Here is a 25,914-nt window from a genome sequence, read left to right on the forward strand (position 1 = left end):
TTGCGTCGTCAGGGAAAACGCTGGATTTTGTTTTCAAGACGTAGCTAAAGGGTTTTATATTTTGCTAAATTAGTGTGAAACTACTGGGAATGGAAAAGCGCTTGTGTGTGCGGAAACTTGTTTTTTTTAGATTGTATGAAAGGTTTTTCTCCACCAGAGACATCGGTTTCATAAAGAACTCATCTCTGCTCTACGTTTGGAGCTGCGGGATATGGATCTGTTGCTTATCTTAACAGAACCTCTTGAATTGGTTGATACATGTTTCGACTTTTTGCAATTCCTTCAATGTTCTTTATGTACTAAAATACCTTTTGCTTTGTATTGTTTGTGAAGTCGACAATTCAAAAGAAGCTCAACTTTAACCAAGGAATGTTTTTTTTTTTGCGTTTTACATAAAATTTGTTCCTCCAAGTTTGAATCCAACTCGAAGCTGAAACGATGATTCTGTTTCGCACTTCGTGATCTCACAGCGGTTTGAATGTACGTGTAGTTACTGTTCATTATTCATCTCTTAACTCCCGCCTGAACCGAGAGCATTTTCTCCAGTTCAGCTTTACCCAAATCCTGTCGGCCAGTGTAACGCCTCATTTGAAAGACCTACAAAACTAAATTGATCTTTTTCCTCCGATCAGATATTTTTTTCATCACTTTTTCGATTTTTTTTTGTCCAAATTATTCGCATTTTTTTGTTAAATTCTTGTCACTTTTTCGTCCATTTTTTCCAAAATGTTTCGTCAAATTTTTCTCACTTTTTTGTCAATTTTTTGTCGTTTTTTGGACGTTTTTTGTCACTTTTTAGTCAATTTTTTCTCACTTTATTGTCAATTTTTTGTACATTTTTTGTCACTTTGTCAAATTATTCGCTTTTTTTTTGTCAAATTCTTATCACTTTTTCATCCATTTTTGTAATTTTTTCCTCACTTTTTTGTCAATTTTTTGTCACTTTTGTCCATTTTTTTTGTGTCACTTTTTTGTCACTTTTTCCACATTTTCATCATTGTTTTCGTCTCAGTTTTGTTGCTATTTTCACACCTTTTTTTCAGAACCTCTTGAATTGGTCGATACATATTTTGACTTTTTGTACTAAAATATTGACAACTTCAAAAGAACCTCAACTCAAACAACCAAGGAATGTTTTTTGCATTTTTACATAAAATGTGTTCCTCAAAGTTTGGATCCAACTCAAAGCTGAAACGATTATTCTGTTTCACCAGCGCTTTGTTTCGCACTTCTCACAGCAGTTTGAATGTAGTTACTGTTCATTATTCACCTTTTAACCTCTTAACTCCCGCCTGAACAGAGAGCATTTTCTCCAGTTCAGCTTTACCCAAATCCTGGAGGCCAGTGTAACGCCTCATTTGAAAGACCTACAAAACTAAATGGATCTTTTTCCTCACATCAGATTTTTTTTCATCACTTTTTCGATTTTTTTTTTTTTCTTTCATTTTTTTGTCACTTTTTCTTCCATTTTTCTAATTTTTTTCATCAAAATCTTCTCATTTTTGTCGAATTTTTGTCCATTTTTTGTCACTTTTTTTTTCCATTTTTCTCACTTTTTTCATCACATTTTTCTCACTTTTTCTTCCATTTTTCTATTTTTTTTCCTCAAAATTTTCTCATTTTTGTCGAATTTTTGTCCATTTTTTTGTCACTTTTTTTTTCATTTTTCTCACTTTTTTCATCACATTTTTCTTACTTTTTTGTCAATTTTTTGTCAGTTATTCATCAAATTATTCACATTTATTTTGTCAAAGTCTTATCACTTTTTCGTCCATTTTTCTAATTTTTTTGTCACATTTTTCTCACTTTTTTGTCGAACTTGTCACTTTTTCGTCCATTTTTTCCTCACTTTTTTCACATTTCCATCCTTGTTTTCGTCTCAGTTTTGTTGCTATGTTCACACCTTTTTTCCAGAAGCTTTTGGATTGGGATAAAGCTGGAGAAAATGTGCTCTGTTCAGGTGGGAGTTAACGGGTTAAATGTCCACAATTTGTTTATGAGACTGACATTTATTGCTCTTTCCTTTTACTATCGTTTTTGCTTTTGAAGGGTATACCCAGTAATGCGGACATGCGTGGTCAGTTACTGCAGGTTGTAGTATTTGCATGTGTTTCCCAGACCCGTATCGGCCTATTACATCGCATTTAGATTCAGCTGATACTCCATTTCCTACAGAGGACTTCCTTAAAGGGAAACCTCCCTGCAGTGCAAACAAATTACACGCTCGCGGACCGGGGGAATCCCTTCATCATTGACTTATTGCAAACACTGGCAGCTGCCCATCACCAGAGGCCTCATGTAAAGTGTGGACTTCCCCTTTCCTCAAACTGACCCTCGTTTCATTAACTCAGAACGTCCTCTTCACACCCTCTGACCTGGCAAAGGATTTAAGCAAATGGTTTACAAAAATGGGAATCCACTTTTTGTTCAAAGCAATATAGACTTTATATCCTTCATAATGTTCACTCTTTATATAGACACAGACGGCATCTCGTCATAGAAGGGGGCGTGGCTTCGCCGAGGGGGAAAATAGAATCTTTAGAAAAACACAATTTTTCAATCTTTTTTTTGCTATTTTCTGGTGGAATATGAACTTATTTCACACATAAATAAAGTCAAGTGTAACTCGGGCCCATGTGGATATTTTCTCACAGCAGATTGTTCAGTAGAAGTGAAAACACGGCAGTTTGCAGCAAGCGCTAGCTAACCGTTAGCATTAGCCCGATGCTAACATGAAGCATCAGGTTAGCATTCTCCGTTATTTATGTATTTATGGGATGTTGAACCACTTTGCTCCTCCCCATGTCTTTGTATCTTTATGTAGTAGAAACTATATTCATAATTCAGCATTTGTTCAGCAAGTAGTTTTTGAACAATTAGAGAAAGTTTAGATAGATAATATAAGGGGCGTGGCTTCGCCGAGGGGGAAAATAGAATCTTTAGAGAAACACAATTTTCACTCTTTTTAGCCATTTTCTGGAGGAATATGAACTTATTTATCACATAAATAAAGTCAGGTGTAAATCGGGCCCATATGGATATTTTCTCACAGCAGATTGTTCAGAAGAAGTGAAAAAACGGCAGTTGTAGCAAGCACTAGCTAACCGTTAGCATTAGCCCGATGCTAACACGTAGCATCAGGTTAGCACTCTTATGTATTTATGGGCTGTTGAGCCACTTTGCTCCTCCCCATGTCTTTGCATCTTTATTTAGTAGAAAACTAATTCAGCATTTGTTAAAGTAGTTTTTGAATAATTAGAGAAAGTTTACATTTTTTCAAAATTGTTTTCCCCCTTAACTGTTTTCAAACATGCCCATATATGGTCATATTGGAAAACAGTTAAGGGGGAAAACAATTTTGAAAAAATGTAAACTTTCTCTAATTATTCAAAAACTACTTTAACAAATGCTGAATTATTAACATAGTTTTCTACTAAATAAAGATACAAAGACATGGGGAGGAGCAACGTGGCTCAACAGCCCATAAATACATAAATAACAGAGTGCTAACCTAATGCTAACGGTTAGCTAGTGCTAGCTACAACTGCCGTTTTTTCACTTCTGCTGAACAATCTGCTGTGAGAAAATATCCACATGGGCCCGATTTACACTTGACTTTATTTGTATGTGATAAATAAGTTCATTTTCCTCATTAAAAAGGCAAAAAAGAGTGAAAAAATGTATTTCCCATAAGATTCTATTTCCCCCCTCTATGACGAGATGCCGTCTGTACACAAAACAAATGTTTCCATCCAAAATATTTGCACACATGCAGCCAGTGCATTCGTAAAAAAAAAAGATTTATAATAAATGTGAACAGGTAACATTATAATTTAACATTGTAAGTCTGTGGCTTCTCTGCACTCGGTAACGTCAGTCTCGGTCACTCGAGCTGGTTCTTCAGAGTCCAGAAGGTCCAGTGTTCTCCCGTATTCAGCGCCGGAGATTTCACTACAGTCAATACTTGTTGATTCCAAATATTCGCACTCCGTGAAACTGGGGCAGTTTGGGTAACAGGACACTCAGGAGGGAGCAGGTGTTGACTAAGAAATGTGTCGCGTCATATTTGGTGTAAAAACTGGCCAGAATGTACCTGTGGAGGAGAACACAAAAGGAAAGGTTTGAATACTCGAAGTGTTTCCCACAGGTTAGAAAAGAAAAAAAAAGATCATCACTTTCAATTTGTTTGACGCTGAATGTTTCATATAAAATACGGCAATGATCAAACAGTCATTTTTGTTAAGCAGTACTAAGTAACTTGTTCACCTTAAATCCTTTCCGTAGGCGCTCTGGGGGTAATTAGCTTGTTGCACGGTGTGGCTATGCTAGTTCCTCTGACGTGAAGTTGTGAGCGGCAGTACTTCCTGTCTGTTTTCTTTTCCTGGAATAATAATCATATTGTCTATAAATTATGTTGTGGCAGTGAGTTCCCGGTAGATGATCATTTACTGTGTTCAAATCTTGATGTAATGAGTTCAGAAGAGACGCCTGTGATCATAAAGGATAGATAGTTTGTCTAGAAGCTAAAGGCTAACATGATATAATTTTTTAAAATAAAAGGCACTATTTCAAATTGTATAATGGATGAAATGAATGTTAGCCTTTAGCTTCAAGACATACTCACTGATCCTTATAAACATAGACGTCTCCTCTACGGAAATATTAAAAGGTCTAAGCTAATCTTAATGGAAATTAATACGAACAGGAAGTACTAGCGCCCACAACTTCAGCTCAGAGGAACTAGCGTAGCCACATTGTGCAACAAGCCCATACAAGTCTTAAAGGAATAGGCCACCGTTTTTACATACTGAGATATGTTCTTACCTTAGCTTTGACGAGTTCTTTAGGACCTGTCTGATCTTCAGTCACGTAAACACAGCGCAGACGGCGTTAGCATTTTTTTTTTTTTTTTTTTTTTTATTTGTATTTTTTTATTTAATTTATACATGGCACATAAATCACTGCAGTATAATACAAAACAAAACAAAAAAAAAGAAAAAGAAAGAAGAGGGAAAATAATAATAATAATAATAAAAATATTGAAAAAATGTAGATGAGAGAGAGATGAAAGAAGAAAAAAATAAATAAGAATAAATAAATAAATAAAAATAAGTAAAGAAAAAAAAAAGAATAAATAACTAAATAAAAAGTTGGTAGGCAGTGGGGCTAATCCAAATACATAGTATTTAGTCAAGGCTTCTCACTGGACAAGTCATCACCTGAGAGTATTTGTTAACAATAATAATAACAGTAATATCGTTGTTGTTATTATTATTATTATTATTATTATTATTATTATTATTATTATTATTATTATTATTATTGTAGTTGTTATCATTATTACTTATCTTTTTCCTAAATGCTAGGCTGTTAGCATATTATTTGTCCTTAGTGCCTTGTTTTAATTCTATTGGGTTCTGATATAGTGTGGCCTGGGGGCCTCACAGGGCTAGATATAGAGTTGGTCTATTGTGCCTTTTTGAGAAGCGTTGACGTGTACATTATGATACAGTTACTCCATTACTGGTTGTTTTAATGTATTCCAGGTAGTCCTTCCATTTTTCAGTGTAGCTCATATTCCGGTCCATAATATTAAATGACATGTGTTCATATGAAGCCACCTTGGCAAGTTCTGTAAACCATTCTGCAAAAGGGGGTTCATCCGCATCCTTCCAGTGACGCATTATTACTTGTTTCCCAATCATGATACTGGTCTGGATGAGGTCCGATGATGTGCACCGTGTGGTCATTTGTGGATCGTTCAGAATAAAAAGCCGTGGAGTGAATTCGAAATTAGCGTGAGTCATGTTTTTTAGACATCCATAAATCTTCATCCAGAAGTTTTGAGTTTTGGGACATTCCCAGAGGAGATGTACCAGGGTTCCTTTATTATTACATCTCCAGCAAGTGTCCGAGTCCACAAGGTTTAATCTGAACAGTCGTGAGGGAGTCCAGTAGTAGCGATTTAATACTTTGAAGTGAATTAGCTTGATCTTAATATCTCTAGACAATTTGTTGGTATTTTTACATATTCTTTCCCAGTCTTCATTTGATAAGTGAATTTTTAGGTCTGAAGCCCAGATCGATTTCAGAGCGTATGACCTAGGGTGTTTCTGATGAAAAATTAAACTATAATAGAAGGATGCCTCATGTCCCGATCCCATTTTTTTAACTATTTGTGATAGAAGGATTGAATGCTGTGGTGGGGAATGTTTCCCTATAGTGCTAAATAGTACATTTCGAAGTTGCAGATATTGCCAGAAATGAGTATTCTTCAAGTTATATTCAGAGATTAATTCTTCAAAAGATTTAAGTACGTTTCCTTTATATAGGTCTGCAAGTTTTTTAATTCCCTGAGCAAGCCAATCCTTCCAAACAAAAGAGCGTTTACCTATTTTAAGTTTGGGGTTATTCCATATACAACTTTCAGAATTCAGATAAACATTAACATTGAACATAAATGAAATCTTTTTCCATACATTAAAAAGGTTTGCAATAATGGGATGGGATTTGGTAGTTGAGGTCATCTTGGTTGATAGCGCGTCTATTGGATTGAGTGGGGAAAACAGTCTGGACTCCATCCCTATCCAGGGTGGGGCTCGTTCAGGTGGCAGTGCCCATTGAGCAATATGTCTCAGGCAGAAGGCATAATGATATAGAATTAAATCTGGAAAACCCATGCCTCCTTTTTTAACAGGCATTTGCATTTTACTGAGTTTTAATCTCGGACGTTTCCCATTCCACATGAATTCTTTGCAGATACGATCAAATTTATCAAAATATTTTTTGGGTATAGCAATTGGTAGACATTGTAGTAAATAGTTCAGCTTTGGTATGCTATTCATTTTCAGCACATTGATTTTTCCCCACAATGAGAGGGATAATAAAGCCCATCTTTGTGTATCGAGTGTAATCTTCTTCAGGATTGGGTCAATGTTTTTTTCTATAATTTTGTCAATTTTGTGAGGAAACAAAATTCCCAGATATTTTATGCCTTCTGTGGGCCACTTAAAAGAGCCGGCTTGAAATAAGGTTTTTGGACAGAATGAAGTTAGCGGTAAGGCTTCTGATTTGGACCAATTTACTTTGTATCCTGATAATTTTGAAAAGTGTTCTATGGTTTCCAACAGTGCTGGTACAGATCTAGTTGGGTCCGATGTGATCCATAAAATATCATCAGCATACAACATAAGCTTATGATTATAGTCATTAATTTTGATACCTTTAATATTAGGGTTATTGCGAATAGCTGTCGCTAGAGGCTCGAGCGCGAGACAGAAGAGCCCAGGAGAGAGAGCTGAACCCTGCCGCGTGCCTCTGCTGAGTCTAAAATATGAAGACATAAGACCGTTAGTCAGTACCGCAGCTGTTGGCTCAGTGTACAATGTTTTTATCCATTTTAGAAAAATGTCACCAAACCCAAATGCACGAAGCGTATGAAACATATACCTCCACTCAAGACGATCAAACGCTTTTTCGGCGTCTAAAGATATTACAGCAGTTGGATCGTCTGAGTCTTTTACGTGCCACATTGTATTGATAAGTCGTCTGACATTGTCTGATGAGTGTCTTTGCTTCACAAAACCCACTTGGTCCGGGTGAATAATTAATTCGAGAATTTTGTCAAGCCGCTTGGCCAGTATTTTCGAGAGTATTTGACAGTCTGCAGATATCAGACTGATGGGGCGATAATTTTTGCAGTCAGTCGAGTCTTTGTCTTTTTTGAGAATCAAAGTAATTATGGCTTGATTTAAAGATGGAGGTAATATTCCTGTTTCATACGCCTCTGAAAGCATCTGATGGTATAAAGGCAGCAGGTCTTCTGCATAACATTTATAAAATTCAAACGTGAACCCATCTGGGCCGGGGGATTTTCCTGATGGTAGAGTCCCAATTATATCCAGTATTTCTTTTGTAGATATAGGAGAATCTAAACAAACTTTCTGTTCCATATTAATCTTTGGCAGCTTTAAATTGTGAACAAAAGTTTGAATTTCCTCATCTATCGCTGTACTTTCAGATGTATAGAGATTGACGTAATACTTTTGGAATGCATCATTTATATCCTGGGCTTTATTTCTTAACGTACCCTCAGCATCCCTTACTGCTGCTATTAATGATTTGGCCTCTTTTTGTTGGATATAACGAGCTAGCAGTTTACCTGCTTTGTCACCAGATTCAAAGATTCTTTGTTTGGATTTAAACATATAATACTCAGTTTTCTTTGAAAGAATAGAATTATATTCATATTTTAACTGAGTCAGTTCATTTAGAGTCTTGTCTGAGATATTTCTTTTTAAATTATCCTCAGTAATTTTTATATTTTGTTCTAATTGTAATAATTTGGCAGAGTCGGTTTTCTTTTTGTGTGAGGCATATTGGATAATATAACCTCGAATAAAGGCCTTCATCGCCTCCCATGCAATCATAGCAGAGGGTGCTGTGGGTACATTAGTTTCCATATAGAGTTTAATTTGACCTCGGAGTTCTTCTTTGAACGTTGCATCTTTAAGTAGTGATGAGTTTAGACGCCACATACGGGTTCTTTCATTATCATAATAAAGGGTCAGCGACAATCTTACAAGGGCATGGTCTGAGATAAGTATATTATCTATACAGGAGTCAACAGTTGAGGATAGTAATTGTGAGGAGATGAGAAAAAAATCTATTCTAGAAAATACCTGGTGAGCTCCTGAATAGAAAGTATAATCTCTTTCTGTAGGGTGTCTAAGCCGCCAAACATCTATAAGACCGAGAGAGCGACAGATTCTTTTAACTATTTCAGCAGAGTCTGTCGTTCGGTTGCGAGTTGGTCTTGTACAGTCCAGTATATTATCAAGAACAATATTAAAATCTCCACCAAGAATTATGGGATATTGACCAAGCATATTTAATTTATTCTCGAGATTTGCAAAAAATTGTGGGTCATCAATATTAGGGGCATAAAGACAGCCTAGGATTAACGTTTGTCCACATATTTCTGCTAATATTAATATAATTCTGCCATCTTCATCTTTAATCTCTTGTTTAAGTTTAAAATGTACATGTTTATTTATGAGTATTGCTACACCTCGGCTTTTAGATGATCCAGCACAAAAAAAAACATGCCCGACCCAGTCTCTACAAAGTTTTGATGATTCGAGCGGGGACATGTGTGTCTCTTGTAGAAACACTATGTCTTGCTTTTTACTTTTAAGATGCCTTAGTACCTTTTCTCTTTTGCTCGGTTTACCTAATCCGTTCACATTCCAGGTGGAGTATTGTAATGTTGTTCTTTTACTGTTCATTTACGTAATTTCATACATAAGTGCACATATATCGATATTGTGTAGCCCACACTGCCTAAAAAGGAAAAGAACAAAAAAGAACAAAAATAGAACAAAAAAACAGCAACAAAACTGGGGAAAAGCAAATACATACAGCACTGTTTCTTTTAGGGTCTCTCCATTTAAGGGAGACTTAGTGAGCTGTATTAGCAGTGATATCAAACTGTTTGTGTCCATGACTTACAAGGCAGTAAGTAAGTGCCCAAAACACAAAGAGCCCCCTGCTTGGGTAAGATTAATACACTCGTATCATTTTTGGAAATTAATATGCTTTTATTCAGTTTAAGAAGAAGGTAAAAAAACAAATAAGCATCTCCTTTACCATGAAGAGATTCCTGGGATGGTGACATTGGCTCGAACCGGCCAGCGTTGTTTCTCCAGGTGAGCCTATCTCAAGGCTCCCTGGTTCATCTGTAACTTCAGTAACAGATCATGTACCTCCCAGTGTCTTGATGAAATCCATGGCGTCCCTTGGATCCTTGAAGAGTTGTGGCGATGCAGTGAAGATCTTCATTTGGGCAGGGTAGAGAATTGCAAATTTAATATGCAACTCGTGTAGTGCCCTCTTGCACTCGTTGAACGCTTGTCGCCTCTTCTGGGTTTCTTTGGAGAAATCTGGGAATATCATCACCTGTTTGCCGTCCCACATAGTGCGTTTCTTGCCGCGTGCAGCATCCATAATGGCTTGTCGGTCTTTAAAGCGTAGGAAGCGGGCAATAATCGCTCGAGGTTCCCCAGGTGTCTCTGGCTGTGGGCCCATCCTATGCGCCCGATCCATTTCGAATCCTCCTGGCGGGGGGTTAAGGTCCAGAGTTGTGGAGATAAAGTGGTTCAGAAAAGCCACCGTATCCCCCTTTTCCAATTTTTCGGGTATCCCGACAAAACGGAGGTTGTTGCGTCTCGATCGGTCTTCAAGAAGAGCCACTCGATCTGTCAGTGTCTGTACGTCAGTTTTAGTAGCAGCTGGATTAGCTTTAATGCTAGCCTGCATGCTAGCTTGCTCGTCTTCGAGTGTACTGACACGCTCTTCAACTGTGGTTAGGCGTGAAACAATGGAAGACAGTTTTTGGTCCACAGAGTCCACAGAGCGGCGAATTTCTTTTAGGTCAGCAGTTTCCGCCGCTATTTTGGCAAGCATATTGCGAATCTGTTCCATGTCTTCGGGATTATGAGCCATATTGGAGGTGTCCTGCTTAGCCTTCGCTTGTGTCATCAGTCTGACTTTCCCAGATCTAAGTTGCTTAATGTCCCCAGCCGGTACTGACTTGGGGTCCAAGGGCATATTTTACCCCTCAACTCATAGTCCGAAAAGTTTGAGTGTAGTGGATTATTTCAAGGATATATAATCAATGTTTTACCCTTTAGCAGCGGGAGCACACGTTTCAGGCGACCATCCTACGCCAGGTCACGTGACCCCGGCGTTAGCATTTAGCCTCTCCCTCTCTCCTCTATAGCTCCAAAACAGGTCAAGATAGAAGCTACCAAGCTCTTCCACGTTTTCCCTATTTAAATATGGTTACGTGAAGTGTTACACTACAAAGTATAATTACACAAAATTAAACAATGTGGATTTTCTAAGCGGATAAAAGGGGGAACTATATTGTAAAGCGTAATAATACCAGGAGTAATTTGGCATCCGCACAGAAAAGTGAAGATATTACTGCGCAGATGTCAAACTACTCCTGGTATTATTACGAAGAGCTTGGTAGCTTCTATCTTGACCTGTTTTGGAGCTATAGAGGAGAGAGGGAGAGGCTAAATGCTAACACCGTCTGCGCCGTGTTTACGTGACTGAAGGCACGGGTGAAGATCAGACAGGTCCTAAAGAACTCGTCAAAGCTCAGGAAAGAACATATCTCAGTATGTAAAAACGGTGGCCTGTTCCTTTAATGGGATGATTGGGGGGTCTTTAATCTCCCCCTGGTGTCTCCAGCCAGAGAAACACACTTGCAGATTTTCCTGCTCCGACCCGGAGGCACAAACACACACTAATGGAATCACCAAGAAGAAGCTAGCAGGCTAACGGGCAAAGCTAACTGCGGGCTAGCGTCACTTTAAACAGTATTTACAGCCAAGTGTGAGTGAAAAACAATCTCCGTTGTGTAATTGGATGCACAATATCCCTCTGTCCCTTTGCCTTTTCTGTCAGCGTAGTATTTACTCTCACAGACGTTTAAGGAATAAAAAAACTTAACTTGCTACAACACCTGCAGTGACGCGTACGGCCTCTAGGGGTGTGAGTTACTTGGTACTGCTTTAAACTGTCACAAACCACTGGCTGACAAGACTGAGTTATTACTATTGTAACATTGAGCATATCGTCCGTGGAAATAAATCAACAAATAAGCTGAAAAGTACTGTATAAAGCCAAACAAAACCGGCCCTCCATCATCAAACTCGGGCCCTCGAGATGATTTTGAGAAATATTATGACCCAAATTGGAGATCAAATGCCTGTTAAAGGACTCTAGAAATGTGAAAAATACTGTCAATTCCTTCAAATGTCTTGGCAGAGCAGCTTTTTATAATAATCCTAAAAGAATAATCATCTAAAAGGAAGAAATGACTTAAATCTACTTGAATTAAGAGGTTAAATCTAAAGTTTGAGTAGATTTGGTCTGACCTAAGAGCAGATATAACCTATTCTTACCAACGGAACAGGCAAGTTTTTTCTTTATTCAGATTATTTTGTACAATTTCAAGTGATAAATAAATCATTTTACAGTAAAAGTTAATTTGTCTGATTTCCATTTCTTCGATTGGCATAAGCGTTTTCATCTGATCTTAGATTAGTTCGAACCGACTCTTTATTCAAGCGATTTAAATTTTCTAGGGATGCACCGATACCACTTTTTCTAAAACCGATACGAGTACTTGGATTTAAGTACTCGCCGATACCGAATACCGATACGAGTACAAGGCATTTTCTTCAACATTCTTACTTTTCTCACAGCAGATTGGTTTGTAATTAGTTCATTCACTCATGTACATTTCCTTAAGTAAAGTAGGCGACACTTTTAAGAGCAGTTATATTAGAATTGTGCTGAAGCCATTTATTTATTTATTTTAAATTCAATCCATCACAGACAGAAAAGCCCATGTCCTAAAGCTCCACAATGCCTGAGCTTTATTCATTTATGTGTTTTTATTTAACAATAGTATTGAGATGTGACTTAAATGGTCTCTTTTCGTCTTTACTTCAGCTCCTGTAGATTTTCTCGTGTGTTTGTAGTAACTTAGCGAGTAGCTACAGCGTTTTCATTGTTCTGCTGCAGCTCATTTTCCCTCAATATAAACATGCTGTATGTCTTTCATTTGGATTTTCTGAGGACTTAGTTAGTTTTTCAGATGAATAAACCCCTGGGCATAAAACGGCGTCAGAATGGCCAAAACTGCTAGCCGCGAGTTAGCAACGTTAGCCTGTATGTTGTAAACACTGCAGACGCTGCAGCACGAACAACATTAAGCTCTGGTTAAATCCAGCTCAGACTCTGGTTTAGAGAGCGCAGTCTGTAATAAAGTCAGCTCTATGTGGAATATTGTGTTTACACTAAACAATTCTCCAGTTTGTTGTCTTGAGAGCTGCGCCTCGTAGGTCAAATGGTATCGGTTTCTGGTCTCGGGACCTCATGAATGAGTACGAGTATGAGTACAAGCATGTGGTATTGGCCCGATACCCGATACTGATATTGGTGCATCACTATTAAAAATGTTAAAACTAAGTATTTTCATCCTCCTACATGTTCCAGCCATGTCCTAATATGTAGAATGAGCCCAGACTTGTTCTAAACTGCCTCTAAAATCCTGCACCGTCACTCAAAAAGGTGTTAATTTGAGCTTAATATAGAAGCTGCAGCTACACACAAGACCTGAGGTGGCAGTAGTGAGCATAAAATGACTAACTTGCATCTAACCCCTTAAACTACAGTTAATGCCCAAGTTAGTGCATAGTTCTTCACATACTTATTCATTCATACATATTCAAGTGTTAGTCCCGCTTAACTGATAACTTGTTCATGATGAATTATGTGTTAACTCATAATTTATTTAAAAAAAGTTGTAGTTATTATAAAGTGATACCAAATTTCGATATACATTTCTGTCAACATTGCTCACCCCAGTCGGTGCTATTTCAGCGCTGACCAGAGTTATTTATGTGGACACTTTTCAGTATACTTCATGGTCATGGGTTACTACAATGATGCACTTCTTCACTGATTCCCTCAGGAAGGACAGTCCTGCGCTGTGTTGAGAGACAGTGGAAATGACTCACAGGACGATGGGAGAGATGGTGAGGAATTTGCGCGAGGCGGTGAACTGCACTCCATAGTCCATCTGTTCCCAGTGAGTGAGCAGCCGAGCTTTGCCCTGGTCCGGAGTCTCGAACGGGGTTCCCTTCACCGTGTGCAGGAAGAGGTACATCACCTGCACGACACACAACATGAGGCTCGGTTCACTCTTTCTGTTCATCTCCCTCTCTCAAACAAACTGTTGTCCTGCACCACAGTCACGTCTCCTGAATATAATACACCACAGCACTAGGTGAAGGAATATCCACATCAGAAGAATCCACAGTGTATCGCAGAAGCAGTGAGGTCTTCCATGTGGGTAATGAAGGTTCTTGGGTCATCTTCTGTTCTCTAGAAGAAGTGTAGGACGTTTGACGAAGCCTTTTGGATGAGGCGAAACGGCTTCAACTACAGAGTACAGAAGATGACTCAGGAACCTTCACTGAAGATGGACAACTTCAGAAAACTGCTCAGTCCTGCTCATTAATATTTCATAATGTAGCTACAATTAGGCCCATTAAGAAAACATAACCTAACCTGGCTAACCCATGCTGCTGTGTGCGCTTTAATCATTTGGAACTGCACAGCAGCCTGGGGACCATGGCCCAAATTTTCGCATGGATTTGGGAACCAATCACAGAACGAGGAGGGACGGTAAGGCGATGACGAGCTATTCGATATACGGAAGCTTGGAGTTTATTTAAGATTTAAAAAAAGGTTTATTTACGGATCCAACATGACAGCAGCAGACACAATGGTATTTTTCGATCAAGCTTTAGACCTTGTTCTAAATAGTTTAGCTAAAAAGTTTACAGCGGGTACGTCACACGTCATCTCATACGATGATACAATTAAGTGGCCTCGTGCAGATGCATGATAGACATTCGTATCGCCCAATAAGCGACTATGGACGATCTTAAACCACACCTCTCCTACGAGAAAATGAATTGGTGACACCAGACTAAATATCACTAGTGATTTTAGTCTGGGGTTAACCAGGCTAAACATAACCCTTTCTTTAAAAAAAAATATTTCTGTTTTAGATATTCCTTGCCTGCTCTCAAAAGTAAAACCTCTTAATAAACCATGGAGTTTTCAAAAGTGTAGTTTTATCGTCTTCATGCCTCTGCTGTGATTGACAACTGTCTCCATGGAGACTCAAGGGAAAGGGGCGGAGTTAAATGGTCCGCTCAGAGCAGAGTGAGAGACCGGGGAAAGTGAGAAAGAAAACTCCGCCGTGTCCTCTTAAACACAACACGTGGCCTTTGTGAAGCAGCAGATCGTCAGAAAGTCGCTGCTGGTGTCACTTCACTACAGAGCGTCTAAAACGCTGCTAAACTGGCCGCACGTAGGGGGGACATGGAGCGGCAGACTCGATTTTACGATTTAGCCATTTTCCAAATCGGCCGTTTTTAAAAGCGTGAATTAATCCGATTAATCGCCCAGTCCTGGGACCATCGGTGTATTCTCCCCTCTCTCAAGACTGTTTAACAGTGGAAGCACTACATCATAGGATGTCAATGCACAGAAAAGTAAAGGTACTTTAACCTCTTAACTCCCGCCTGAACCGAGAGGATCTTTTTTCCTCACGTCATCAGATTTTTCCATCATTTTTTTGTTGGGCATTCAACTCATTTTTGTAACTTTTTCGTCAATTTTTTATCACATTTTTTTGTCATTTTTTTGTGTGTCATTTTTTCATCTTTTTTTTATCAAATTTTTGGCATTTTTTTGTCACATTTTTATCCCATTTTTGTCATTTTTTCTTACATTTTTTGTCAATTTCTTGTGACATTTTTGCCCCTTTTTCATCAATTTTTCGTCACTTTTTTGTCAATGTTTTCTCACTTTTTTGTCACATCTTCATCATTGTTTTCATCTCAGTTTTGTCGCTATTTTCACAGCTTTTCCCCAGAAGCTTTTGTATTGGGGTAAAGCCAAACTGGAGAAAATGTGCTCGGTTCAGGCGGGAGTTAAGGGGTTGATGATACTTGGTTTACAACTGTGCAATAGGAAAAACAATATTCCAATACCTATACTACAATGTGTGTCATCTAGAACCAGAAAACAGAACAATCAATTGATTGATAAAAAGACAATTTATATATATTCCAGACAGTTGTAGAATATTGCAGTTCTTCAAAACATTGTGCAGTTTTTTAATTTATGTCGGAGTTCATGGGAATGGGCTTTCCAGAGAGAACTTGTGGTTTATGAAGACTTGTTCAAATGTTGATGATGATTGCATCATTTTACACTGGATGCCCTCCCCAGCTCGCCCCAATATTACACTATATATTTATTAAAGGAACAGGCCACCGGTTTTCCATACTGTGATTTGTTCTTACCTGAGCTTAGACGAGTTGATCCGTACCTGTCTGGTCTTGGTGTGTGTGAAAGAGTTCTTCCAACTTCACCCGTTTGGAGCTATAGGAATATGTTGGGAGACGCCAAATGCTGCTAACATCATCTTTGGTCGTTTTGCGTGACTAAGGGCACGCACTACGACCAGGCAGGTACACATGAACTCGTCTAAGCTCAGGTAAGAACGTGAGTATGTAAAAACGGTGGCCTGTTCCTTTAACCCCTTAACTCCCACCTGAACCGAGCACGTTTTCTCCAGTTTGGCTTTACCCCAATCCAAAAGCTTCTGGGGAAAAAGGTGTGAAAATGGCAACAAAACTGAGACGAAAACAATGATGGAAATGTGACAAAAAAGGGAGAAAACATTGATGAAAAAGTGGCAAAAATGTCACAAAAATGTCATGAGAAATTGACAAAAATGTGACAAAATGTGACAAAAAAAACTACAAAAATATGACAAACATTTGAGATAAAAATGACCAAAAATCAACAAAAATAAATACAAAAATGTGACAAAAAAATGACAAAAAATTGATTAAAAATTACAAAAATGTGACAAAATGTGACAAAAAAAAACTACGAAAATATGACAAAAATTTGATAGAAAATTGACAAAAAATGTATTTAAAAAAACGGAAGAAAAAATGACAAAAAACGACCAAAAAAAAAATACAAAAATGTGACAAAAAAATGACAAAAATTTGATTAAAAAAATACTAAAATGGACAAAAAAAATTGGACAAAAAATGACCAATAAAAAGACAAAAAATATGACAAAAAAATTACAAAAATATGACAAAAAATTGATAAAAATTTGACAAGAAATTGAAGAAAAAAATGACAAAAATGTGACAAAAAAGTTACAAAAATTAGTTGAATACCAAACCAAAAAAATGATGGAAAATAAAATCTGTTGACGTGAGGAAAAAGATCCTCTCGGTTCAGGCGGGAGTTAAGAGGTTCAGTAGGTTGTGATGTCACATGACACAGCCTGTACTGCAATGACAGTGACTGAAAACTATGACATTGTGTGTGTCCATAGACTATGAACAGTTAAAGGAACAGGCCACCGTTTTTCCACACTGAGATATGTTCTTACCTGAGCTTAGACGAGTTGATGCGTACCTGTCTGGTCTTTGTGCGTGCCCTTAGTCACGCAAAACGACCAAAGATGATGTTAGCATTTGGCCTCTCCCAATGTGTTCCTATAGATGGTTTTCCATTGACGTCACGCTCCCGCACAGTTCCATACGGCGCCATCTTGTGTGTCTAGGGTCTAATTGTTTGTGTTGCGGATCATTGATAATATGGTGATGAAATAGCGCTCACACCTGTGTTGTGTGGGGCTGATCCCGACATGACGAAGAGAAAACGTCTCAATATCCCAAAAGTAATTCATCACTAAGGAACAGAAACAGAAAAACTACGAGAGATTTAAACTATGGCCGCCGACCGCTCGTCCCGGGTGTCTGAGTCTCATGCCTTGGCTGATGTTCCTGGTTTTGCCCGGGTCTGTCAGCTTTTATCTGACAGATAAATGAGAAGAAGTGGCGTCAAACAGATTTGACAGCGGGGCTAGCTGCTAGCATGAAATAAGGCAAGTCTACGATGAGCTCGTAATAGACTTGTATGATTTCATGCTGCTGCCAAACGCAAACCAGGAGCAGTTAGCAGCTCGCAGAGAGAGGAGACTCGGGAAGTGAGACCCGGCGAGAACGAGAGGCGGCCGGGGAAGAGCGTGAGGAGAAGGCCGGGGAGGTGAGAGCGAGGCGGCCGGGGAGAGTGTGAGGAGAAGGCCTGGGAAGAGCGAGAGTCGGTCGGGGAGAGCGAGAGTCGGTCGGGGAGAGCGAGAGTCGGTCGGGGAAGAGCGTGAGGAGAAGGCCGGGGAGGTGAGAGCGAGGCGGCCGGGGAGAGTGTGAGGAGAAGGCCTGGGAAGAGCGAGAGTCGGTCGGGGAGAGCGAGAGTCGGTCGGGGAGAGCGAGAGTCGGTCGGGGAGAGCGAGAGTCGGTCGGGGAGAGCGAGAGTCGGTCGGGAAGAGCGAGAGTCGGTCGAGAAGAGCGAGAGTCGGTCGGGGAGAGCGAGAGTCGGTCGAGAAGAGTGTGAGGGGAAGGCCGGGGAAGAGCGAGAGTCGGTCGGGGAGAGCGAGAGTCGGTCGGGAAGAGCGAGAGTCGGTCGGGGAGAGCGAGAGTCGGTCGGGAAGAGCGAGAGTCGGTCGAGAAGAGCGAGAGTCGGTCGGGGAGAGCGAGAGTCGGTCGAGAAGAGTGTGAGGGGAAGGCCGGGGAAGAGCGAGAGTCGGTCGGGGAGAGCGAGAGTCGGTCGGGAAGAGCGAGAGTCGGTCCAGAAGAGTGTGAGGGGAAGGCCGGGGAAGAGCGAGAGTCGGTCGGGAAGAGCGAGAGTCGGTCCAGAAGAGTGTGAGGGGAAGGCCGGGGAAGAGCGAGAGTCGGTCGGGAAGAGCGAGAGTCGGTCCAGAAGAGTGTGAGGGGAAGGCCGGGGAAGAGCGAGAGTCGGTCGGGGAGAGTGTGAGGCGGCCGGGGAGGCGAGAGCGAGGCGGCCGGGGAGGCGAGAGCGAGGCGGCCGGGGAGGCGAGAGCGAGGCGGCCGGGGAAGAGCGTGAGTCGGCCGCTGTTACTCTCTTGGTTCATCAGGAGGTAAACGCAGCACAGATCAGCACTGATACACGTTATAAATACAGCCATTCCTCATTGTTTAACCGCTCACATGACGGCTGTTTGGTTCGATGGACAAGTTTAAGCCCACGCTGTGCCCTACGTGTTTTCCTGTTATGATGACCGTGCACGAGTACATCACAATGATTAAGTTAGCCTCCCCATCACACAGCTCATTGTGAGTGAAAAAAACACATTAGCGACTAAAGAACGGCCGCAGTCGACACAATTATTCATGAAATGTGCATGCGAGTCGTGCATGAACATTGTCGAACGCCACACAAAATGGCGGCGCGGCACAGAGGATCATGGGAACGGAAAACCATCTATAGTTGGAAGCGACCAAGCTCCTCCACGGGCACAAAGACCAGACAGGTACGGATCAACTCGTCTAAGCTCAGGTAAGAACATATCTCAGTATGGAAAAACAATGGCGTGTTCCTTTAAGACCCAGCTGTAAAATGTCCTCTGACTGACTGCAGGACTCCGTTGCACTGACCGCATTGTGGATGACGTTAGTGAGGGTCCAGACCAGGGGCACAGTGAAGAAGGGGATGCTCAGGAGGACGATGTGCAGCACGACGGTCAGGAGCAGGTACGTCAGCCAGATGCCACGGCTGTTCATCACACGCGTGTTCGGGTTCACCTCACTGTGAGCTACGCCGACATTCATCTGCAGTCAACACACAGGGAATGTTAGGATAAGGTGGATCATCAAAACATCATTACTACATGTATTATCATCAACACATTTCATCAAAGTTGTTTTTAATGTATATCAATGTTTGTGAAGCTTTGGAAAAGGTAAAATGTCTGTTATATGCGGATGATCCCAGCCTGTTCTGCTCTGGGAAGGACCTGAAACGGCTCCTTTCTACAGCAGAAGACGAGCTCACAGTCCTAAAACTATGGTTTGATCTAAACAAACTCTCAATGAATCAAAGTAAAACAAAATATATTATCTTTGGAAATAGAAAAGGCAGGGATCATACATATTTGTTGGAATATTGAAATGTATGTTACTAACTCCAGATACATGATTATTTCTCTTCTGTTTGACACTTGATATTGTTCATTATTTATGTTTTGTTTTCTGTCTGTAAAACGTTTTCACTTCAGCCTAAACCCGTTCGGTCGTGTTGTACAAAGAATTGGAAATGTTTGTATAACGTCTAACGTCTTAACTCCCGCCTGAACCAACAGCATTTTCTCCAGTTCAGCTTTACCCAAATCCTGTAGGTCAGTGTAAGACCTACAAAGCTCATCTAAATGGATCTTTTTCCTCACATCATTTTTTTTCGGGGGGGTTTTCAACTAATTTTGTAGCTTTTTTGTCATTTTTTTTAATCATTTTTTAAAATCATTTTTTGTCAGATTTGTCTTTTTTTGGGTCATTTTTTGTCTTTCTTGTGTGTCTTTTTTAGTCACATTTTTGTCAATTTTTTTGTCTTTTATTAATCATTTTTTTGTCTTTTTTTAATCAATTTTTTGTCTTTTTTTGTCACATTTTTTGTCTTTTTTTGTCACATTTTTTGTCTTTTTTTGTCACATTTTTTGTCTTTTTTTGTCACATTTTTTAATTCATTTTTTGTCTTTTTTTAATCCATTTTTTGTCTTTTTTTGTCACATTTTTTGTCTTTTTTAATATTTTTTTTTTTGTCTTTTTTTAATCATTTTTTTATCACATTTTTTGTCTTTTTTTGTCACATTTTTTGTCTTTTTTTAATCCATTTTTTGTCTTTTTTTATCGCATTTTTTGTCTTTTTTTGTCACATTTTTTGTCTTTTTTTAATCAATTTTGTCACATTTTTTGTCTTTTTTTAATCATTTTTTTTGTCTTTTTTTGTCACATTTTTTGTCCTTTTTTAATCAATTTTTTGTCAAAATGTTCTCACTTTTTCCATTGTTTTCATCTCAGTTCCGTCTCTATTTTCACACCTTTTTCCCCAGAAGCTTTTGGATTGGGGTAAAGCCAAACTGGAGAAAACGTGCTCGGTTCAGGTGGGACTTAAGGGATTAAAGAAATGAACCGACCGAATAAACTACATAATAATAAACTTTTACATAACGAGGTAAACGATTGACTTTGTCCAGTATGAAACATTCCCTGTATTGATGTCCAGTGACTCCGCCCCCTTCACATCCCTTATTAAATTAAACTAATCCACACGAGCAACAGCTTTGTCCGTTTTCTCCACCCTTTACACAGACACGTTGAATATAAACTGTTTCCGAGCTAGTTTTGGGGGCTTTTCCTCCCAGCTCTGGACGCTTTTGAGCCGCGTGCTAAGTTCGCTAACTGTTGGCTCGCGCTCGCGCTCGTGAGCAGGAACGAGCTGGAGCCGAGTCCGCGTCAGTCCACGTGCGCAGCTTCTTTCTCCTAAATGTCAGCGCACGTCCTGAACTACAGTTTGTGGATGAAACAATCAATTGGTGGCTGACTAAATACTTTTTTGCCCCACTGTATACATATTTGTTGGAATATTGAAATGTTATGTTACTAACTCCAGATACATGATTATTTCTCTTCTGTTTGACACTTGATATTGTTCATTATTATGTTTTGTTTTCTGTCTGTAAAACGTTTTCACATCAGCCTAAACCTGTTCGGTCGTGTTGTACAAAGAATTGGGAATGTTTGTATAACGTCTAACGTCTTAACTCCCGCCTGAACCGAGAGCATTTTCTCCAGTTCAGCTTTACCCAAATCCTGTAGGCCAGTGTAACACCTCATTTGAAAGCTAAGATCTACAAAACTCATCTAAATGGATCTTTTTCCTCACGTCATCAGATTTTTTCCATCTTTTTCGGGGGGGTTTTCAACTCATTTTGTAGCTTTTTTGTCATTTTTTTTTAAATCATTTTTTAAAATCATTTTTTGTCTTTTTTTAATCAATTTTTTGTCTTTTTTTGTCACATTTTTTGTCTTTTTTAAATAATTTTTTTGTCATTTTTTGTCACATTTTTTAATTAATTTTTTGTCTTTTTTTAATCATTTTTTTGTCACATTTTTTGTCTTTTTTTAATCAATTTTTTGTCTTTTTTTGTCACATTTTTTGTCTTTTTTTGTCACATTTTTTGTCACATTTTTAATTCATTTTTTGGCTTTTTTTGGTCATTTTTTGTCTTTTTTTAATCAATTTTTTGTCTTTTTTTGTCACATTTTTTGTCTTTTTTAATCAATTTTTTTGTCTTTTTTTAATCATTTTTTTGTCTTTTTTTGTCACATTTTTTGTCTTTTTTCAATCAATTTTTTGTCTTTTTTTTGTCAAAATTTCCTCACTTTTTCCATTGTTTTCATCTCACTTCCGTCGCTATTTTCACACCTTTTTCTCCAGAAGCTTTTGCATTGGGGTAAAGCCAAACTGGAGAAAACGTGCTCGGTTCAGGTGGGACTTAAAGGGTCAAAGAAATGAACCGACCGAATAAACTACATTATAAACTTTTGCATAACGAGGTAAACGACTGACTTTGTCCAGTATGAAACATTCCCTGTATTGATGTCCAGTGACTCCGCCCCCTTCACATCCCTTATTAAATTAAACTAACCCACACGAGCAACAGCTTTGTCCGTTTTCTCCCCCCTTCACACAGACACGTTGAATATAAACTGTTTCCGAGCTAGTTTTGGGGCTTTTCCTCCCAGCTCTGGACGCTTTTGAGCCGCATGCTAAGTTCGCTAACTGTCGGCTCGCGCTCGCGCTCGTGAGCAGGAACGAGCTGGAGCCGAGTCCGCGTCAGTCCACGTGCGCAGCTTCTTTCTCCTAAATGTCAGCGCACGTCCCTGAACTACAGTTTGTGGATGAAACAATCAATTGGTGGCTGACTAAATACTTTTTTGCCCCACTGTATACATATTTGTTGGAATATTGAAATGTTATGTTACTAACTCCAGATACATGATTATTTCTCTTCTGTTTGACACTTGATATTGTTCATTATTATGTTTTGTTTTCTGTCTGTAAAACGTTTTCACTTCAGCCTAAACCCGTTCGGTCGTGTTGTACAAAGAATTGGGAATGTTTGTATAACGTCTAACGTCTTAACTCCCGCCTGAACCGAGAGCATTTTCTCCAGTTCAGCTTTACCCAAATCCTGTAGGTCAGTGTAACACCTCATTTGAAAGCTAAGATCTACAAAACTCATCTAAATGGATCTTTTTCCTCACATCAGATTTTATCCATCTTTTTCGGGGGGGGGGGGGGGGATTCAACTCCTTTTGCAATTTTTTTGTCATTTTTTTAAATCATTTTTTAAAATCTTTTTTTGTCAGATTTGTCTTTTTTTAGTCACATTTTTTGTCTTTTTTTGTCACATTTTTTTGTCTTTTTTTGTCACATTTTTTGTCTTTTTTTGTCACATTTTTTGTCTTTTTTTGTCACATTTTTGTCACATTTTTTGTCTTTTTTTGTCACATTTTTTGTCTTTTTTTATCACATTTTTTGTCTTTTTTTAATCATTTTTTTGTCTTTTTTTGTCACATTTTTTGTCTTTTTTTGTCATATTTTTGTCACATTTTTTGTCTTTTTTTGTCACATTTTTTGTCTTTTTTTATCACATTTTTTGTCTTTTTTTAATCATTTTTTTGTCTTTTTTTGTCACATTTTTTGTCTTTTTTTGTCACATTTTTGTCCTTTTTTAATCAATTTTTTGTCATTTTTTTCTCAAAATTTTCTCACTTTTTCCATTGTTTTCATCTCAGTTCTGTCGCTATTTTCACACCTTTTCCCCCAGAAGCTTTTGCATTGGGGTAAAGCCAAACAGGAGAAAACGTGCTCGGTTCAGGTGGGACTTAAAGGGATTAAAGAAATGAACCGACCGAATAAACTACATAATAAACTTTTGCATAACGAGGTAAACGATTGACTTTGTCCAGTATGAAACATTCCCTGTATTGATGTCCAGTGACTCCGCCCCCTTCACATCCCTTATTAAATTAAACTAACCCACACGAGCAACAGCTTTGTCCGTTTTCTCCACCCTTCACACAGACACGTTGAATATAAACTGTTTCCGAGCTAGTTTTGGGGCTTTTCCTCCCAGCTCTGGACGCTTTTGAGCCGCATGCTAAGTTCGCTAACTGTTGGCTCGCGCTCGCGCTCGTGAGCAGGAACCGAGTCTGCGTAAGTCCACGTGCGCAGCTCTTTCTCCTAAATGTCAGCGCACGTCCCTGAACTACAGTTTGTGGATGAAAACGAAATTAGGACGGAGCAAACTTTACCTTCCCTGTTGTCGTAGCTCAGCAGGAAATTCCTCGTTTTGTGAAGCCCCGCCTTTGTTTGACTTGTGTCGCTTCCTGTAGCTGCGGTGCGGTGCGCAGAGGAGTGTGGATTTCTAGAATAGGAAGTTTGAGCTACTTCCCCTGAGGCTACAGTGAAGTAAATATACTCAAGTAGAAGTGCAAAGTAAAACATAATGACTCGAGTTTAAAGGCACTGTGTGAAAATACCAGTTCTGAATGACTGAGCGTGATTAACAACAGCTCAGTGCATGTAGATACTTATATCTTATGTGATTTGGTTTTGCAGTTGCACAAATGCTGCTGGGTCTTTGGGCAAGACACTTTTCTCACAACGACTGTGAACGGTGGATTCAGACAGGACAAGTTTCCACATGACTTCCTACAGAGGCTGCTCAACACCACTGACTGACAGATACAATGATAATAATAATAATATTAATAATAATAATAAAAAAATAATAATAATAATAATAATAATAATAATAATAATAATAATAATAATAATAATAATAATAATAATACATTGCGCATGGAGGGTCAGCTGGTGAGTGAGGTAAACCATGAGAGTGATGCACGCTCAGCTTTCCCTTAAGGAACTGCAAATGCTAAGTTTTTATTATAAAGACAGAGACTTCCAGGTGAACTGTTGGAGTTTTTAACAGTAACGTGTGGCTTTTACACGTGTGAACATTAAGTCAGTGACAGAAAACTTCCTGGTTGAGCCACAGCTGAGCTCACTCTTCTTCTTCCTCCAGCTGGGTTTGCATCACTGCTGTGAGGAAGTGCTTTTCTCTGACACCACGCGCGCGCAGCAGGAAGTACCTGGGAAGTGGCGGATCTGGAGCGGAGTGTTTGAGGAAAGCACAGGTTCCTCCTTCTCTCTGCATGTTTGGGAGTTTTACTGAGTGAGGGAATCCTCACAGCAGGAAACACTAGTCTGTGTCACTCATGAATCACAGATGATCAGATCAGTGTTTTCATTGATGTTTTTATTGAAGAAAATACAGTTTTAATATAAACAGGGCTACAGTGCAGTTTAGAAATAATAAATACAGTTGTATTAAATAGCCTAAATATGTTTTAAATAGTAACTCAATACTTAAATAAATATTATAAATATATTCTGAATAAATATTTTGACATCAAAAGATTCCTTTGGAATTACACAGAAGAAACACTGATACATCAGCTGTTGGCCCACAGGGCTGAGACTCTGATCAATGTGATCAATGTGATCAATGCATTAGTTCCTCAGCGCACAGTCCGGAGCGCTGGGCTCCGCGTGCTTGGCTGGATCCCCGGGGAAATAGACGCGCGCAGTGAGGATGGAGAAGGAGAAGAGGCGCTCCATGAGGTAGTGACACAGCAGCTCCTCCTGCCAGGTGTCCTTCAGGTTCAGCTCATTCACACTCATGTGATGCGCCTTTGGGTTGGAAAAGGAGACAATGAATACATAACAAATGCGTATCAGTAAATGTGTTTTATAAATACAAATCTGGGCTTGGTGTTTTTCCTGAGCTCACCTTCTGTTCGTAGCCCGTCCTGGACCGCACACATGTGCTCATGTCGTCATGCAGATCATTCAACACTGGCTCCACTCTCAGGGCTGAGGAGCAGCTCTCAAACTCAGAGACAACCTTCACAAAAGACTTGTATCTTGTGAGGACGTCTAACATCTTCTCTATGCACGGCTGAAGAAGACAGAGAAACATAAATAAACTTCTGTTTCACATGAATGTTGCCTCATACATTATGTCTGAATGTTTACCCCGGGCGTGTGTCTCAGAGTCCCAGGGTCACACATGTCCCGCGCTTCCATCCAGGCGAGAGAAGTGGTGAAGTCCTTAAACCCTTTGGGGCCACTTCTAGCCTGAAAACAAACGAGAATAAGAGACGTGGAAACAGAGCGAGCGATTTTCTTCTATAACACACAAGAATGTTAATAAAAACTCTTACCTCATGTCTCGCTTTTCTATTAAACTCAAATGCGCTTTTGGCCACGTTAGCGCAGGCATGATCTGCAGTCGGG

General features: G+C 39.3%; 1 protein-coding gene across 1 annotated transcript; it reads right to left on the reverse strand.

The window, feature by feature from the left end:
* Positions 1–3,737: 3,737 nt before the first annotated feature.
* On the reverse strand, positions 3,738–23,925 carry ormdl2 (ORMDL sphingolipid biosynthesis regulator 2). Its single transcript, XM_079558860.1, has 4 exons — positions 23,865–23,925; positions 19,143–19,316; positions 13,599–13,750; positions 3,738–4,093 (listed from the first exon to the last, which is right to left on the reverse strand). Exons 2-4 carry the CDS (start codon positions 19,314–19,316, stop codon positions 3,958–3,960), a joined length of 462 nt encoding a protein of 153 aa, XP_079414986.1. The 5' UTR covers positions 23,865–23,925; the 3' UTR covers positions 3,738–3,957.
* Positions 23,926–25,914: the final 1,989 nt, after the last annotated feature.

Source organism: Gobius niger (genome assembly GCF_951799975.1).
Source record: "Gobius niger genome assembly, chromosome: 6".
In the NCBI taxonomy this organism is placed as follows: domain Eukaryota; kingdom Metazoa; phylum Chordata; class Actinopteri; order Gobiiformes; family Gobiidae; genus Gobius; species Gobius niger.

Coding starts and splice junctions, on each gene's coding strand:
- ormdl2 (XM_079558860.1), bottom strand. CDS start 19,316: ATGAATGTCGGCGTAGCTCACAGTGAGGTGAACCCGAACACGCGTGTG. Junction 13,751..19,142: donor CTAACGTCATCCACAATGCG/GTCAGTGCAACG, acceptor TGTGTCGTGCAG/GTGATGTACCTCTTCCTGCA. Junction 4,094..13,598: donor ACCATCTCTCCCATCGTCCT/GTGAGTCATTTC, acceptor TCTCCTCCACAG/GTACATTCTGGCCAGTTTTT.